This window comes from Athene cunicularia (genome assembly GCF_003259725.1).
Source record: "Athene cunicularia isolate RWA chromosome 1 unlocalized genomic scaffold, athCun1 chr1_part2, whole genome shotgun sequence".
NCBI classification, from domain to species: Eukaryota; Metazoa; Chordata; class Aves; order Strigiformes; family Strigidae; genus Athene; species Athene cunicularia.
The window spans coordinates 67762745-67780259 of NW_020799092.1; the positions used below are offsets into that span (position 1 = coordinate 67762745).

Below are 17515 nucleotides of genomic sequence, written 5' to 3' on the forward strand. Positions count from 1 at the left end.
GACAGTTGGAGGAAAAACAAAGTAAAGTGCAAGTGTTGCACGTATAGTTAAGTGCAAAGTTTGCCCCCACCATAAAGATGTCTTATGGCAAAATAAAATGTTGTAGAATATGTGGCAAAGACAAAACACAGAGTTATAAAACTACGATGGTGACAATATCAACAGCACCATTTTTCTTGAGATAACGCTATTTATTCATTTCATCCTGTCCTGGGCCATTGTTTCCACCAGAAATAACAGCTCTCACTAGTGCCAGCTGGTGCAAAAATACCTCACTTGTGGATACAAAGGTTACACATGGCCACCCAAGAAGCAGCTCCCCTGCTACATTACACTAGCTCTCCCTTTACCACACGTTCGGAAACTTCTTGGCATCGGGGCAGGCTGGGGAGCTAGAGGCTGATAATACATTTTGCCATTTCAGAAAATCCCAGGCCCCAGAATCGTAATTAATAATATGACTGTGCAATAGATAGTAATCAGCAATAAGAATCAATGTATATAAACAGCTGTTACATATTCTAAAATTCCCCTTTTTGTACATTTTCTTTTAAAAATAAACATTTATACACATCTCCTTCGCCTCTTTCTAAAGTACTTTAGCACCACAGGATATCCATTTTCAAGCCTATATTACCTGATACGTATATGAAGTCTGGAAGAAAAATAAGGCAATTTGGTTTAAAATGTTGATAGTTTTAGCTTACTTAATGTTCTATTGTAAAAAGCAAATCTGCACTCTTATTAGATCATTTCCAGCTCGATGGTGCCAGTATTTTATGGTCATGCTAAGTCACAACAAATCTTAAGACCTCGATCTTGCATCATCTTCTTGCCGTCAAGCAACAGCCATTTTGTAAATACAGAGTTAACAGGAAAATTCTGGCTTAATGCTGTTGTGAGCCCTGAGAAAAGAGAAGAACCAGATTAGCAGTTACCAAGCAAAGGGGAAGCAGACTTTATCTTAAATCTAGCAAACACTTTTTATGAAAGCCACAAGTACTTGTCATCATTGGTCAGTTATTCAGAAGAAAACAAATGGACAAACCACATTAATGTGTCTCCTGATCAACAAAAGACCATCAAGACTTTTGCCACAGCCTGGAGTCTGCCATCACTGCCTGATAAGGTAACCAAGCTGAGAACAAAATCCTCAGTTCACTGAAATAAATTTAAAAAGCTGTTTCCTGCATCTCCTGTTACAACACTGAGGTAACAGGTTCTATAGATACTGTTATCTTGGCCTGAAGATACAAGGAAAAGTCCCACTGCAGCCAGCCCGCCACTCTTCCTCTCAGTGACACGCAAACACCCGCACTGAGCTCCATCAAGCTCACAGGTGCACATGTGAAGTGAACCATCCGATGCCCAAGACTGCCGTAGTGTAAAAGCAGAATAAATAAATAATATTATTTAATTAAATATTATTAACTAAACCCACAAGGAAATCTAACAGAAGCTGTCACTGTTGATTAAAATAGAATACAGTGAACAGAAAAACAGCTTGTTCCTAGCAGCTGGGATTTGGTGAAACCTTCTGCAACAAGGGACTGGAAACAGCATTGTATGTACAGCAATAAGAAGCAACTGAGTGTTGGACCATTTCTTATTCAGTCTTAAGGCAACACTTGCATATGGTCTTGAGACAGTAGTCTCATTTACACATGAAAGGGAAGGGGGTAATTTGAGGATGAAGTCTTAAACCTCTGAGGTCCACATCACACTCAATGCTCCTACCCAGGCATAAAATGGCTGACAAAATGATCTGGCATTCTGTGCACCTCATTGATCATTCCTTCCAACCTGCTCTTCTAGCTGAACAAGCAGGTTGGCAGAATCTCATTTTTCTGATGTTCTCTTTATATGATGTATTAGCTTGAAAGCCCTCATCGTACCTAATACATCCACCACCTACTAATACATTGCTGCAGATACTGAAATTGATGGCCTTCTACGAAGTGCACAATTTATTTCCCTCCAGAAGAAGTGTTATCTACTGTATTTATTTTACAATTAAACAGAGTAATAAATAAAAGGGATTGATGGAAAAAAACCCAACTTGCTCCCTCAGTAACTTCTTGTAATGCTAATACAAATTATGAGTAAAAAAGACAGAAAATGGTGAAGAAATGCTTTTACTGAAGAAAAAGGGAACTGAATTACAACAGAGAAGGATTTTGTGACAGTTTAAAGTGTTTTTGAGGGGAATGGACAGTTGTAACTTAGGTACAACCTCATAAACACAGTTAACTTCAAACAAAAGGTCACATGCCCTTCGTCTGCATTTCACAGACACGCTCATTTTCAGTCCGGCAGAATTCATGGAATTCTCTCAAAATATTTGGAGACAGATCCTCTCCTGATCTGTCTCCTGCCAACTGTCCAAAAGCAGGTTACACAACGCAGGGGAGTAAAATGAAGATCTGCGCTACCAAGAAAGCAGCAGACAGCCTTTTATCCTGAACAAAACCCACCATAGCTACCATATGAACACATTTAACTGCAAAATGAAAAAGACTGCTTCACAAACATACAGAATTTGTTCGTTTTCGTTTCCAACAGTCAGGATTTAAACGTTTCTGTTCTTCCGCCAAGGCCTTGGCTTCTAGCGTGTACATCCGTCTCTCTTCATTTTTCATTTTCTTCCACCTGTCACCGAGTATCACACTTATGGCTCTGCAAGATAAATGTTTACAGTGCAGTCAGGACAGGGTGTTAAGCAATACCCTCATTTTTTTCTTTTTTACCTCGGCACTTTCAAGAAGACAAAAGTTAAATGTAGAAATAATACACAAAGAAGAAATCAACTGTATCTTTAAAAAAATTTTTTTTAAACAATGATGTTTCTGATTATCTTCTCATAGTTAACAGCTAAACCGCTGAGACTTCTGTGTTAGCCGAGCATGGGTCAATGCACATTCTAACATTTCAAAGGGTGTACATTTGAATACATAGCAACCTGCATATACCAGCAAAATGGGGATGTTAGAAAAACCACCACCAAATGGCAACTCACATTTGTTATGCTCTACTTTCATACTAGATCATATGACAGATTTGCTGAAAATATGTTCTCTAATAATTAGGGCAATGATCTGAATATGACCTCAGCAAAACAAGTATTTCATTCACTGCAAACCCTCAGGTCTATTTAATAGATGCATGTAGCTTCCTCTACCTTTAACAATCTATACTGGGGAGAACACGACTGGGTGGAACATAGTGGTAAGTTCTCGTTCCTCTGCAAAAGAAGCCATTTCTTCTGACACACCTAACATCATTTCCAGAAACTAAATGAATTGCTTTTCCTACTCCTTATAAATTTATGTCTTTTGGACAGTATTTCCCCATATTATCAAGCCATGTTGCTTAACTGCACTCCCAAATGCTGGATCAATATTCCATTACACTTTTAACTTCAGCCTTTAGCCGAATGAAAATCTCTAAAAAAGAGCTCTCTTATCAAAGCCAATTACTGAACTACTCAGTCAGAATGCTTGGGCTTCAGATTACAGTGATGAAAGTTCTATGACCAGCTTTAAGAAAAAGGTGTGTGCATCCCAGTACTTTAACAAGTTCCTTGCTGGCAGCAAAGCTATTCACAGACTTTCTAAAAGAATCAAGAAGAGCAGAGTGTCATCGACCACTTCCATAGCATTTCACCTAACAGCAATTCTGAAGGATTTTCTGCACCATACCAAGAAAACAGATTTTAATCCTGCAAAATCGTTCAGGCTTCCACAAGCTGCAGAGCACTTGGAGAGCACGGCAAGAACTCCACTGGGGCTGCCCTTAAGCCTGTGCTGTCACAGGCTCTGGTACCTCCTTAGAGCAAAATCAAGTTGCAGATCCCATCAACATCAAAACCACTTGCACAGCCTGTCTCTTCGGCAACAGAATTCCTGGTTTTCTAGCCAAATTAAGAAATAGTATCTTCACTCTCTCATCAGAAGTAAACACACTCCAGTTTAATTAGCAGATTTTTCAGGTTTTGGCAGTATCCAGAGGGAAACCAATGGCACCAGAAACCTGTCTGGTTTTGGTCACCAGTTTGTACTGGGTCACTTACACCCCCAGAAAAAAACACAGTGATCCAGATAGAGCAGGTTTGCTGAAAAGGCCATTGCATTTCCAAACAAAAATGCACCACGGAATCTGCGTATGTATTTTACACCTCCAGAGAAAAAGCTGCACTGAGACAGACAGATCTGTATGTTTCAAAAAGCTTGAAAAATCTAATGCAGAGATAAAAGCTCTATTTCTCCAAGGAAACAGTTCTATGAGCAAACCACTGAGACTGAAAAAAAGCTGCGTACAGAGAAATTTCCTGACATAACAGAGACCTCATTCTCCTAACCAGAAGCAAGTAAGAAAAAACTGACCCTACTGCATCACTGCCTTAGGTGCCCTTCACCTCATCAGAGCTTCACAGTCTCCGTACATTGCCTCTGTCCTCTTAAAATGCTAGTAAGATACCCAATGACATTTTAGCAACAGACTGATATGCAGGATGCAATCCCTTATACTGCTGTTAGTTCAAAATAAACTGTCAAACAGTAGTTAAGAATGCCTCAAGTTTACTCAGTAATTATGTTCAGCATGAACAAATGCTGTTAATAGTTTAGGTGATTTTCTTCATCTTTAGAACCTCCACTACTCAAATTATTCAAGTATTTCTGCATGCACAATCAAGTCCAACTACAGTCACAGTGAGAAAATCTAGAAAAGAAACAAGTGTTACCCTAACACCAGTTTCTCAAGTACAGTCTTATGGCCCACAGTATTTTTAAAGCATCATGTGAATGCTGACTTGTGTTTTGAATGTTTACAGCTCGCTATCTTGTTGGCTCGGCTTGAGCTACTTTGTCTCAGAATAGACCATTTAACTCAGAACAGGCGGCTTAACAGTACCTCAAATTTTGCACTTTCTTACATGTGTAGGAAAATGAAAGCAACTGTAGCAAACATAAGAATGCCAGTGTACAGAAATGGGTACTACATGTAACCAACAGTAAGATCTACTCAGTAATCTGAAAATGACACATACTTACATACAAAAAACATGGGAATTGCATTTGAACAGCTCAATTAATAAATGCCCCTGCAACACTTAAGCAACAGTAGCTGAATGTTTATAAAATCGATTATCACTAACTCTTTACTTCTGTACTGTATTTTATGGATGTTAAGAAACTGCACCCAAATGCCTTCCAAATGGGACAGTGAGCAGTGCACTCCGAAGCTTACTTGTAACTCTGTCAAGCTTTTCCTTGAAGGTAAACCTGCTCGCTGAAATACTCAACTTATTTCCACATCCATCCAGCTGCAGCTCCAGTTCACTGCATCCATTTGAAATCAGTGTTTTAAATTAAATATATAACCATCATAAACTTTCCTAGCTGACATGCTGTTCAATTTCTCATTAATAGTTGCAATGAACTTGGAGGCACCAGATATGCTTCACTGAAATGACTATAAACACTGCAGAACATCATTGCCAGGACACACAAGACTGGCTGGGATTTAAGGATGGGTTATTTGTATGGTAGGATTTTATTTCTCAAGACCAGTTACAGTCTCCTTACTAGAACACTAAAATAGTCAAAACCCTCTCACTTTTAGCTTTTACCATATTTAGTACTAGAATGTGACAACACAATTTTTACAGTAACAGTTTTCATAATGTTATATACATTTTAAAAATCTGACTATAAGATCAGTGCATGTTCATGTGTTTTAGTTTGTATTTACATATGCACAATTAGCACAAAATATTACTTAAAACATATATAATGGAAATATTTTTATAAATATTTAGACATGAACATGCATATAGATAAAAACAAAAGAACAAACCAACAGAGAATCCTCCCCCAAACACACGGTCATACGACCCTTCTGCAAATTTCACCAGATTGTTGATGCCTTTAGGACAAGCAAAATTTGGCAATGTACCATTTGGATTAAGATCTTTCGGATACGCTACAATCAGTACTCCGTTATTCAATATGTAGAGACTGAGAATAAATGATAGTAACTTCACTGAACAATCTGCAATATTATGTCAAGACTTAATTAGAAGAGTCAGAAATTCTCTTTTCCCTTTTTTCCATTACAACACACTAGCAGAGAGCCTGGTACTTTTTTCCCCATGAACATTTCTCATCAGTGTAAACAAAGACTGTTGTGTATTTGTGGCTCTACTGGTGCACATATATACATATGTCAGCTGCTTCACCCAAATGCTTTCTCAGAAGGTAAAGTTGCCAGAAATGGCTTGTGTCAAATTTACTGAGTACTGTAAATATTTAAGGTCTGCCTATAAATTAAGCTTTGTGTCAGCATATTTCAAAACTCATTCTTAAAACTATATAAATCCATTTTATTTCAAATGCAAAAATCTAGTCCACTTAAAGGTGGGACACAGATATTCTCCTAGCTCATTGGTAATAACCAAACTACGATTTTATATCATTACCTGTTGTCTTTCCCTGGATACATCTGAGTATATTCAACTCTGTATTTTTTGGCAAAAAGCATGAAGGCATTCATTGGTCTTTTGCACTTGTTTGGAGAAGTGGCACTCACAGTACTCACAGTCCCTGAGCTGTGGCTTTTGCCAGCTTTGCTGCACAAAGAATTGGAGGAAAGATGTGATGATGCAGTAGACGCACAGTTTTTACTACTGCATTCTGATCTCTCAGCATCTTGATTGTTTGATCCTCCACAAGATAGAGAAGCGCGACGCTGGCGAGCCATGCTGCTTAGCACATAAACTGCAGAGGAATCCATTGGTGTAAAATCGTAACTACAAGAAAAAAGACATATCATAAGATGATCAAGTAATTTTCATGTAAAAACCCTGAATAGCTGTTCACTCTTCATCTGTACATTTCTAGTACTCTGGTCTCTTTTGTAAGACGTAATGATTTGTGCTTGATCCAGATGTCAGAGTGAAAAAAAAAGACCCAAAACTTTGGCAGATGAATTAATAGATTTTTCAATGTGAAGGACTGCAACTTTCCAAGATCTGCTGTGTACTACCAACTTGCCAGCTGTATATCAATTAATTATACAATGTCTTCAAATTTCATCCTCTTTTGAAATAAGCTTCTTCCTTTCTGATTCTGTCCTTACCATAAATCAAATCTGGTCAGTGAATGACAGGTACTGAAGGGGACAACTGACATGGGAAGAGTAAGCATTGAGTTCACTTGCAAATATACATCAATTACAAATATGAAAGCGCTATATTATTATACACTGTACACATAACTTCTCTAAGCAGTTAAATACATATTATTTTAGAGACAAATCTTCCACTAACATTAAAAAATTGTTTAAAGAGCCATGATACTGCATTCTATTAGATTCAAAGCTGACAAGCTTCTGCCCTCTAGTGACAAAAATGTGAGATTCCTTAGTATTTCAAGGGATTTCAACAGTTTAGATGAATTGTTTCCATACAATTTAGACCCCCAAACACTATGAACTGTTGTAATTTTTTTCTGACCAACAACTACAATTAATCTCCAAACACTACACAAGTTTAACTCCACAGACTATTTGTTATCATCTCCAGGTGTGTGCAGATCAGTCTGGGAACCACAGTCTTTGGCATGCTATATGGGGAAAACACACTTGTAAAGGCAGTATACGATCATAAATCTAAAACACTAAGTTACTACCACAAAATCAACATAAAAATGTATATAACTCTTAAAGTTCCGCTCACTCACTGCTCAGCGTGGCTATAGTTGCATAATTTATGGCAAAAATAAGGCCTCTGAGGAGCTTTTTTTCCAAACACATAGTAGAATTACTAGCAAAGAAATACTGCAAGTGGTAGTCCAGCCCCATCTGCAAAAGCAGCTCCTTTCTGTGAGACGAAACCAAAAGCAAGGGCTGAGCCTGAAGGGTTGCCTCCAAAATCCCTTAGAAAAGTAAAAAGCAACAAAGAAGGGACAATGCCAACAACCTTGCAGACAAGTTCACAAGATAATGAGAAAGGACCTCTCTGTTCTACAAACAGCCCAGCACCCTTCCTATTCCTAATCTCCTTCCCATAACACAGGAACAGGATTTTGTTTTTAATTCTTCTGTTCTGTTAACCACAGCTGCTACTGTACGCTCCTTTCTCAGTGACTTACTCCCTTCTGCCCAGAGAGACAAGGAATTTCAAGAGTCCAGGCAGTATCCAGCTAGGCTGCAGAATGAATTTCTTCAGTGATACAAGTATAATGATTTTAACAGCTCTCTACATATGCACTTCAGAACAGGAGCTAATATGAAGAAACCCCAGACAGCAAATGAGTGAAGACAAGCTATTTGAACTCACTCTCTATGCCAGAGTGAAATCATACAAGAGCTCCTGGGACTTCAACTACAAACATCATCTTAAATTTTTCTACTGTAAAAAACCAAAAAGCAACTGGACTAAAAACAGAAGCTAAAAAGGAGCTAACATCATAGGAAAAGATGGATTCTACTAAACCTAGGAATCTCAAAATAGTATGGAAAAAATCTTTATGAGTAATACTATTTCCTTAGAAACTTAGAATTTACATTGGACAACCTCTGAAGGTTATCTGGTTATCTTGCTCAAAGCAAGGCAAACCTCTAAGTTAACCAAACTCTGAAGTTAAGTAAGTTTGATATATTAGAAAAGAACCACAAAAAGCAGAATACACAAAAATAGTAAGAACTGATTATGAAAGTGTGCCATAGTACATGCATTTATTACTAAGAAACTACTTATTCAGATACACAGCTGCATATGAAACACAAAGTGACAGCTGGCAGACATACTATTGTGGGGAAACTGTACTAGATTTTTCAAACCCATCTTACCTGAAGAATTTATACAGATTATATATACACACATGTTTTCACACCTTTATCTAATCTGGCTTGAACCATCATAAAAAGGGGCTGAAAAGTTATTTCACTCCAAGGTATTACTTTGCAGTTTAGCAGAGCACATAATTACACAGCCTTCCTAGCATTCAGTCTTCATTTTTCTCCTTTCATTTATCTTATATTACCAAAAGTATTCTCTCTTTGCTCTACGTAACGCTTCAAATTCTTGTAGACTTAAGGTGCCTACTCATTACATACAAGAACCACTGAGGCCACTTTATCCAAAAATTACCTTTTAAATGTATCAAAAACACCTGAATCATCAAAGTTAATGGCATCAGGGTGTCCAGGAGGTAGACACAGATCTCCAAGATGCATTTCACAGCATGGAATGCCATGCTGTACCACAGTCAAGCTTGGATAAAAAGATGACCAACCTGAAGTGGTAAAGAGTTAAATTAGACAAACGGCCAGACAAATCTCTCTAGTTGTTAATTGGAGCAATCCTATATCTCTAAATGATATAATTTTATAAAAATGATATGATGTAGTTTCTTTCACCCAGAAGAAAAATCAGAAACACTTACTTACTCAGGGAATTCTTACTGCAAACAGTTTATTTTCATCTCAAGTAAAATCTCATTCTAGCAGAAAAAGTAACCAAAACCTGGAAACTTTTATCATCAGAAGTTGCATGTTTAGCAAGGGAGAAAAGCCTCCCTTATTTGCAGCTTTCCTTTCTCCCCCCATTTATTCTGCTTTCCTGAGCTCCATTTATATACTTGGATCAAATCTTTCCTAGAGATATGCAGTATTTCTGTAGCTTTATAGCTCTACAGTTTTGTTTGTTCAAATTCTGTATTTCCTTACAAAGATAGCAAATTGATTCTATAATACTGCTTTTATCAATTTTTTATGCAACATGGGACACCAATAAAATCTGCAACCACTTTCTAAGAATAATTTTAATACACAACCAACTATGCTTGTAGTATTTCATACCTTTATTTTTAACATAAAAAGGATGATCGAGTCTGCACTCTACTGTAAGCAAGCCATCTTCCACTGTGCCAGGATCAAAAGTCAGCTTCAGCACTGACTCACCAAAGGAAATGCTTTCTTCATGAGAAATCAACTTCAAACCATCGGAACCATAGCCCTGTAAACATATAAACAGTTCAAAATTTTTCCAAGAAAAGTATACACTTGAATATACACCTATAGCATACACATCAGCTTACAGTACATTAAAAAATACCAACGTTCTAAATGCTCTCACTAGAAATTTGTGAAGATGATATAATATTCAAAACATACCTAAATTAATTCAATTACTTTCTATAAAGACAAATAGTACAGTGATCAGCTCTAGACATGTTCAATATAAACCTGTCTTCCTGCAACAATAATTAAAGGCACAGGAATAACATAAGAAACTAAGTATTTGCTACAGGTATTGAAATGAATTTATTAGAACTAACAGCTACCTTATAAGGACTCACTGGGAGATTTTCCTCTTTTCCGCAGCTTTCAGATTGTGCAAAATCCTCAACATCCTGCCACTCTTTATTGCGTCCTTTATGAAAGCACAAACGAGAGCCTAATAGATATTTTTCAAAGAAAAGAAGATTAGTGTTATATAACGAAGTCTATGTTACAAAAAAAAAAAAAAAAAGATAAAACAGTGATTCCATGATACACGTTATTTTACCTTTTAGAAAACAATGCCAAACAGTTGAAGGCCAGGAATGGCACCATCCTAAATCATCATCATCTGAAAGTGATGACATGCAGAAAATGCCAGATTCTGATTCACTATTCGCCTGTAAAAAAAAGCAGAATGATGGTGTTATTACTGTGGAAGGTTTTAGGACTGGTCTTATGTGTCTTTAGATACATTCTCTCATTTGCATCAGTGTCATCATTTTGCCTTAAATACTAAAAGGAATGTAACAGGAAGACAAAGATTCAAGGAATGCAGTAAATATGAATGGAGTATTATCTTCTCCTTTTCTTGAAATGTGCCATCCTATAATTTTTGAGTTTCATTCTCTGAGATTCATTTCACACTTATGGATTATCTTATGCTTAGGTACAAGCATTTTACAAGCTATCAGTCCTTGATCATCCACAGAACCACTCAAAGCACACGTTACTCTATGGTCAAATTACTGGAAAGCTGTAGGGCCAAGTCAGTTCTAGAAAAATCACTTGGGAAAAACTGTATTTTTAACAGACAAGTTTCAGACAAATTAATACACAGGAAAGGAAGAAGCAGGAATGACAGGTTTTGCGCGTCTAAAAGGAGACGGCTCTGTATTTCCTTTCTGAGACAGCAAACAAAGTTTTTTAAAGCTTGCTACAGAAGGAACTACAAGAGAACCTGAGCTTGCTTAGAATGTGATCTCTTTACAAAAATGTGGACTCTGACGTAGCAGTACAAGCCTACTGTGTTTGGTAAAAAGTAACAAAATCTAGCTTGAATAGAAATCGTCTTACAAATAAATAGCTGATCTTTTAAAAACTAGTTTATCTTCTCAAGAATCTTAACTCATTACTCATGCATCTTTATTTATTTTAGAAACGTTTCAGAACAACTCACCCTTTCATGTCGGACTGGTGCTTCATCCAAATCGTTCTTAGAGAAGTTAGGATCATTCTGTGAGGATCCTGGTGGAGGACGTGCATAGGAATGTAAACTTTTGCTTGTAGCTATTATGTGAACAGGAGATGATCTACAGAAGAAGAATGTTTATTAAAATATCTCAGATTAAGACAACACAAGACAGCTGCTATTACTCTAAAATGCATTTAACAAATATGTTTGCATGAACTGAATACTGAATAAACTTCCCACACATCAATATTCAAATGGGATGATTAAAGGGTGCAAGCTCAGGCAAAGGGAGCAGTTAGCATAACTCCTGCACAGCTTCTATATACCACTCAAATGACAGTACTACCTTCACATCAGCATATCCTTGTCACAATGCTCAAGTTTTTAGACGTATCGAGTTAATACGCTGTTCTTAAGACATGCACTCTGTTGTAATGATTAAATCTCAACTGCATTACTGTTTACAGTATAGCATTTAATTTTCTTACTATAAACCTAAGACCAAAGCCATACAATAAAATGAAGACCAGAAAATTCTAATATCCTGCACTGCTTCTCTCACAGCCTTATGGAATTTACAGACCACAAATATGAAATGATCAATAAAAATTAAAATTACATTAGATTTCAAATAAACCCTTTTTTTAAAAAAAAAACTCTAAAGTCAGTGCACTAGTAAGAATTTATCATAACAAGTTCATCTTAATTTTTCATCTGCTGCTTCGCGTGAGGTAAACGTCCACAATTTCTGAGCCTTCTGTGGTTAGGCAATGTCCTTGTACCATCCTACCTCATTCATGGCTGCAATTAAGCAGCTTTTGCAACAGGCTCTGAAATGAGTCCTATGCAATCTTGCACAGAATAAAATTACTGTATAGAAAGATCAAAAATAGGGCTCCAGTTCAAAGTCAAGACAGTGTGAAGAGTGAAGGAAATGTTTCTGAAGACAATATTACAAGCGTTTAAAACTGAAATGAGTATCAGTACCTGTTATAAAAGGAGCACTGCATCAAAGGACTTTGAGGACTTGTGGCTATATTTGCTAATTCTGTCAACCAGTTCACCCCATTCTCACAAGAATAAGCATTTTCTGAATTGCTGTTTGAGGTATGTTGGTTCCATGAAGATCTTGAACATTCCTGATGTGAAACATCAGCACCAAGCTGAAAAAGTGCAGGTGGGGTAGAATCCGTCTGCACAGCCTGTAGTTCAGGAAGATCATCTACAAACAAATGCACAAGTTAACATAATTATGCTCATTCTAGCTGACACCAAATCTTGCAAATAAAAGTCAAAGAAGAACCACAATGAAGTAACTATTTTCTCGTATCACAATTACCAAACCTTCACAAACTGTATTCACAGTATCGACAAAATGGCCACAGGAATAATCACATCTCTAGTCTATTACACATTCATACAAGCAATTTTAAAAAAACGTTAAGTAACTAGATAAAAATTTAGTTCTGGTTTTAAAGCTTTTACTATACTGACTAGTTTACACAGAACTGTACTGCAGAATTATGCAAAAGTAGCAACATGCTTTATTAAAGTATTAAAACATTAAACAAAAGACAACTAAATTAATCTGCCCTGGCAGGTGTGACTAAAAATTATCAACATCAGGGGCTGTACAGGGTAAAAGTTTTCCATGTTTCCACCAGGGAACTGGAATTAAATAACCCAGAAGTCATGAACGCTAGCTATACAGCCTGGTGAATTCCCATCAATAAACTGCATGTTTCACGTTATGTTGAATAGCAGAAGAGAGCCCAGCTTCTTAAAAACAGTCTGTTACGTGCTATCATGTAACTAATTACTGTTATTCTAATTGCTCCATGACTTCAATTAAATGTGCTAATATTTAATTGATTACATCAATACTTTCTAACGTACACGCTATTCTTCTCCACTATATAAGAGCTGAAGTTACGTGTTCCTCTAGCCTGGAATCTCTATTTGCAGCTGATCTAAAGCAGCATAATTTTCCTTTAGGAGGAGCTCTTGAGCTTTCTGTTATTCTTGTGCCAAAAAACACTCCACTGGAGATCAGGAGCAGAAACTTGTAGCTCTTGAGTTCAAGAACACATTTAAGTCAACAGGCCAGCATGTCAGAACAGGAAATGGGTTAAAGGGAAAAGTCACTGTAAAATTGGACCTTCAGATGTCACAATTTGCTGTCATATTCCCTGCCCTACTTAAGTTAAAAATCAGTAATCTCATTCAGTCAGCTTCCAGTAATTTCACATATAGGAAAACTGCAACAAACTTCAGAATTTGGTTGCTTCTCAAAAAGTCATGTTATTTACCAAGTTCCATGTGTTCATCACAGGATGCATATCCAGGAGAAGAGGGCAAATTTTCATTACACTTCAGCAACTCTAGTGACTCATTCATCCCTGAAGTTCTCTTGTCCACTACCAGCAGGAGTTTCTGAACTGCATTAGGCATTTGATTTGTCTTCACTTCCCACACCATGTTAGGATGCTCCAAAGTATCTGACTTTAAAGAGACAGAGGTTAAAAATCTGGATAGACATAAACTTTTTAAAGTTGCATTTGACAGGCTACTTCATTACCAAAACCCTAAATCCTCCATGACCTGTTGAGAATCACAGCATAATTTAGCTTCAAAGGGACCTCTACAGATGAGCTAGTACAACCCCTGCAGAAAGCACAACCAACTCTGAAGTCAGATGAGGCTGCCTGGAGCCGTGGCCACTTCAGTTTCTAATATCTTGAATGATGGAGACTCCCTGACGCTTCTCAGGAACCTGTTCCAGCGACCACTCTTGCTGTAAAGGAATTGTTCCTCACACACGATTTGAACTTCCCTTGTCACAGGCTGTGCCCCTTGCCTCCAAGAGTCTGGGGTCATCTCCTGCACCACCACTCAAGCCAAGGTAAACAACATTCACTTGGTACCCTGAGCCACACATCCCATCACAGAAGGCAATCAGACAGGTCAGGCAACATTTGCCTTTGGTTAATCCATCCTGGCTATTCCCAGTCACCTTCTTGCCTTTTAAGTGCTAGGACATGATTGTCAGGAAGATCTGCTCCACAATCTTCCTGAAGGCTAAGGTTAAGCTGACCAGCCTGTAGTTCCCCCACATGCTCCTGCCTGAAGTCAGGTGTGACATTTTCTTTTTTCCAGTATTGGGAGCCCTCTCGCCACCAAATCCACTGCCTTTTGGAGACCACCCTCACAGCTTCCCCTGACGCTTCCCATCCAGTCTCACTGACTTGTGTGTGGCTGGCTCACAGGGCTGGCCTGCACCTCATTTGCTCTTCCTCTGCTGTAGACAAAGAAGTACCTTACTCCATCATATGTGTGTAGCTAGGCCCAGGGACACGAGGAACCTGGAAACAGGTCTTGCAAATAAAGATCAAGGCAAAGAAGATGTCGTTCTTGACCTTCTGACATCAGGTCTCCCATGACATCTGGCATCAGGCCCACGTTCTCCCTTTCACCCCTGGCATGTCCACAGAAGCCTTTTTCACTGCCCTTCATATCCCTTGCTATCTCAACTCTACATACAGTCTCACATTTGACTGCTAACATCCTTAACTGTGTTGTAAATGGAAAGAAAAAGCTGCCTCTACTAGTAAATTTCACTGCAGTTTCATTTCCCCAAATGCCAATACTGTAAGGTTTATATCAAAAGAAATATTTAAAACCATCTTCAGCAGTCAGAGAACTGTGTGATTATTGTACACAACCACTGCCTCTACAATCTGGAAAACAAGGCTACCCAGTCTTTAGAAACTTGGTTATTGTTTTTTTCAGATGATGATGAATTAAACCTACTATAACATGATTACCTTGTACTTTAATGAAGTGTCATTGAAAAAGTAATCATGAGTGCCTCACAAAAGAGCAGAAAACACAGCTTAGTAAGAAAGAAAATCTGAGAAGTCTACCACATGCATGTCCACCAGTTATCATGCACCACATCAGAAAAATACTAACAATAGCTGAAACCAGTCTAATATTTTCCTGTGAAACAGTAAGCCTGTCATCCTACAGGTTCCTTTAGTGTAATGCATAAAAAGCCATCTGATAACAATTATGAAAAAAAAGCGCTTTATTTTAATAAACAGCTAAAAGGTATTGTGTGCATACAGCCAACATTAACAATATTCCCTGTTTTTACTCATTCTATGAATCTGTTTCATTTATTTTGCAGCTTGTCCTGCACATGGTATAATTCAGACGTAACCCTTTGAATCAGATACTGGCCCTACCAGAAGAGGCCTGACCTAAGCAGTAATTTTTTTTTTTTTTACTGGAAAATTTCTGACCTTCTCATTTCCTAACCTTTCAAATACTTACTGCAAAACTTACATAAACTTGCATACCAAACACAAAAAGATGTTTGATTCTACTCAGATGGTGCTATGACAAAATCTACAACAGCATAATTCTGATTTTTAAGGAGGTGCAGAGGGAAGGTAAAAGAAATTAAACAGTCAAATAAACTATCAGTGACATGTATTTCACCTCCAAGAAGCATCTTTAATGCACATTATTCCTCTATCACCCATGAGTGACAGTAAAATTACAGAACACCACAAGAGCAGAACTCTCAGTCATTTCTGAACAGAAAAATCAGACCTCAGTCGTGCAGGTCAGGACCTTGATGATTATCTCCAAGTAATCAAATCTGAAAAGCCACTCCTTGTTTTTCTAGCTTGTCTACGTCTTTCCTTTCCACCCTTATGCCTTGTTTTCCCCTGTTTTTTTTCTCTCTTCCTTTCCCATTTTCCTGCCAAAATGAACGAGCTAACTTATTTTGGGAATGTTACCCTCTCCTTCCTTCCTGCCAGCTGCCAAGATTTGAAAGTACCTGCCCCAATATCCCACTGAAGGTCAGAGATAAGATGCAGACACAACACGCTAGTCTGACAAGAAAGGTACTTGCTTGAGAAATGAATTTTTCTTCCAAGTCACAACAACTTCTCTAAACCAAAACCACTTGTGTACAAAAGCCAAAAAATCCTCTAACAAATTAATTAAAAAGAAAAACAAAGAAAGTGTCCAGCTTTACTTTTCAATTTTTTTATTCTACCTGATTAAAGCCTGCTTGGGACATTGTGTGCTTCTCCTGTCCTCAGTCTTTCAATGTTTTGGAACATTAAGGGGAATGGTCATTAATTAGCTTGATTTTTTAAAAAAAATTCAATTTCACGTTCAAAAACTTGTCCTGACAGATATTTTCTACAAGTATGCCTCACAGGACTATTAACTACCGCCATTTTTTTTAAGGCTAAATTTATTTATTTATGAATTTGTGCTTTAAAGTAAGTCAATTTGTCATGCTAACAAACGGCAATATTAACAAAGAGCTTATTAATCAAACCATGTCTATTTTTGCTGGACAAAAATAAATTCGGGACAAAAGTAAATAAAGACTAGCTGACAAGAGGTTCAACAGGAACTGCGCAGCATCCACCCAAACCACACTGTGCATGAATCCCTGGGTGGAAGTGCTTCCCGTGGTTTTCCTTCTGGTATTTGCCTGCCGCCGAAGTCACAGGCAAGCTCTATATGCCTGCAGCAATTCACCGGATGGAGTTTAGTACAGAGAGCAGCTTCTCCAAACAAAACACAACATGCTGGCAAGACTGGATCTACACCAGAGACTTTATTGGCACAGCTGCTTTGATCATGGATCCTGCTCCACAGCCCTGACTCGCACAGCTGTGCCAAAAAAAGGCCGCAGAGACACACACCACCCCAGATGAGCACAGAACAGGACTCACGTTCCTGCCCAGACAGCCTTTTCGCCTTACACGGGCCGAACCATGCCTTCCACCCAGCTCCACGGGATGTCTCCCCCCTACCCAGGAGGGCCGCGGAGGAAGCACTGCCCTCCCCACACCATGTGAACGCCCGTCGCACAACAAACATTACTTTCATCACGCAAGGAAAACATTTACAGCGGAATTAAAGGCGCGTGAGCACGCATCAGTATGTGACCCCTGGCGGCCGGAGGGAGCCCCATCCCCCGACAGACCCCCCCACTGTTGGGATTTT

The 17515-nt window shown here is 38.2% G+C and overlaps 1 protein-coding gene across 2 annotated transcripts; it reads right to left on the reverse strand.

The window, feature by feature from the left end:
- Positions 1-67: 67 nt before the first annotated feature.
- Positions 68-15144, reverse strand: HBP1 (HMG-box transcription factor 1). Of its 2 annotated transcripts, none has more exons than XM_026868286.1 (10): positions 13786-15144; positions 12464-12698; positions 11462-11594; positions 10571-10682; positions 10362-10459; positions 9862-10018; positions 9152-9296; positions 6479-6808; positions 2535-2676; positions 68-905 (listed from the first exon to the last, which is right to left on the reverse strand). In XM_026868286.1, the coding sequence occupies exons 1-10, from the start codon at positions 13952-13954 to the stop codon at positions 888-890; spliced, it is 1539 nt and encodes a 512-aa protein (XP_026724087.1). In that variant the 5' UTR covers positions 13955-15144; the 3' UTR covers positions 68-887. The 2 variants fall into 2 exon arrangements, with proteins under 2 accessions (XP_026724087.1, XP_026724086.1); XM_026868285.1 differs by having other exon boundaries at positions 10347-10459; positions 13786-15138.
- Between the last annotated feature and the right edge of the window lie 2371 nt (positions 15145-17515).

Excerpts from the sequence above, each read along its gene's own strand:
- HBP1 (XM_026868285.1), bottom strand. The coding sequence starts at position 13,954 with ATGGTGTGGGAAGTGAAGACAAATCAAATGCCTAATGCAGTTCAGAAA. Across the intron at positions 9,297-9,861 it reads TTTTTATGTTAAAAATAAAG|GTTGGTCATCTTTTTATCCA; the intron begins GTATGAAATACT and ends TTACCACTTCAG. Across the intron at positions 6,809-9,151 it reads GTTTTTGATACATTTAAAAG|TTACGATTTTACACCAATGG; the intron begins GTAATTTTTGGA and ends TTTTTCTTGTAG.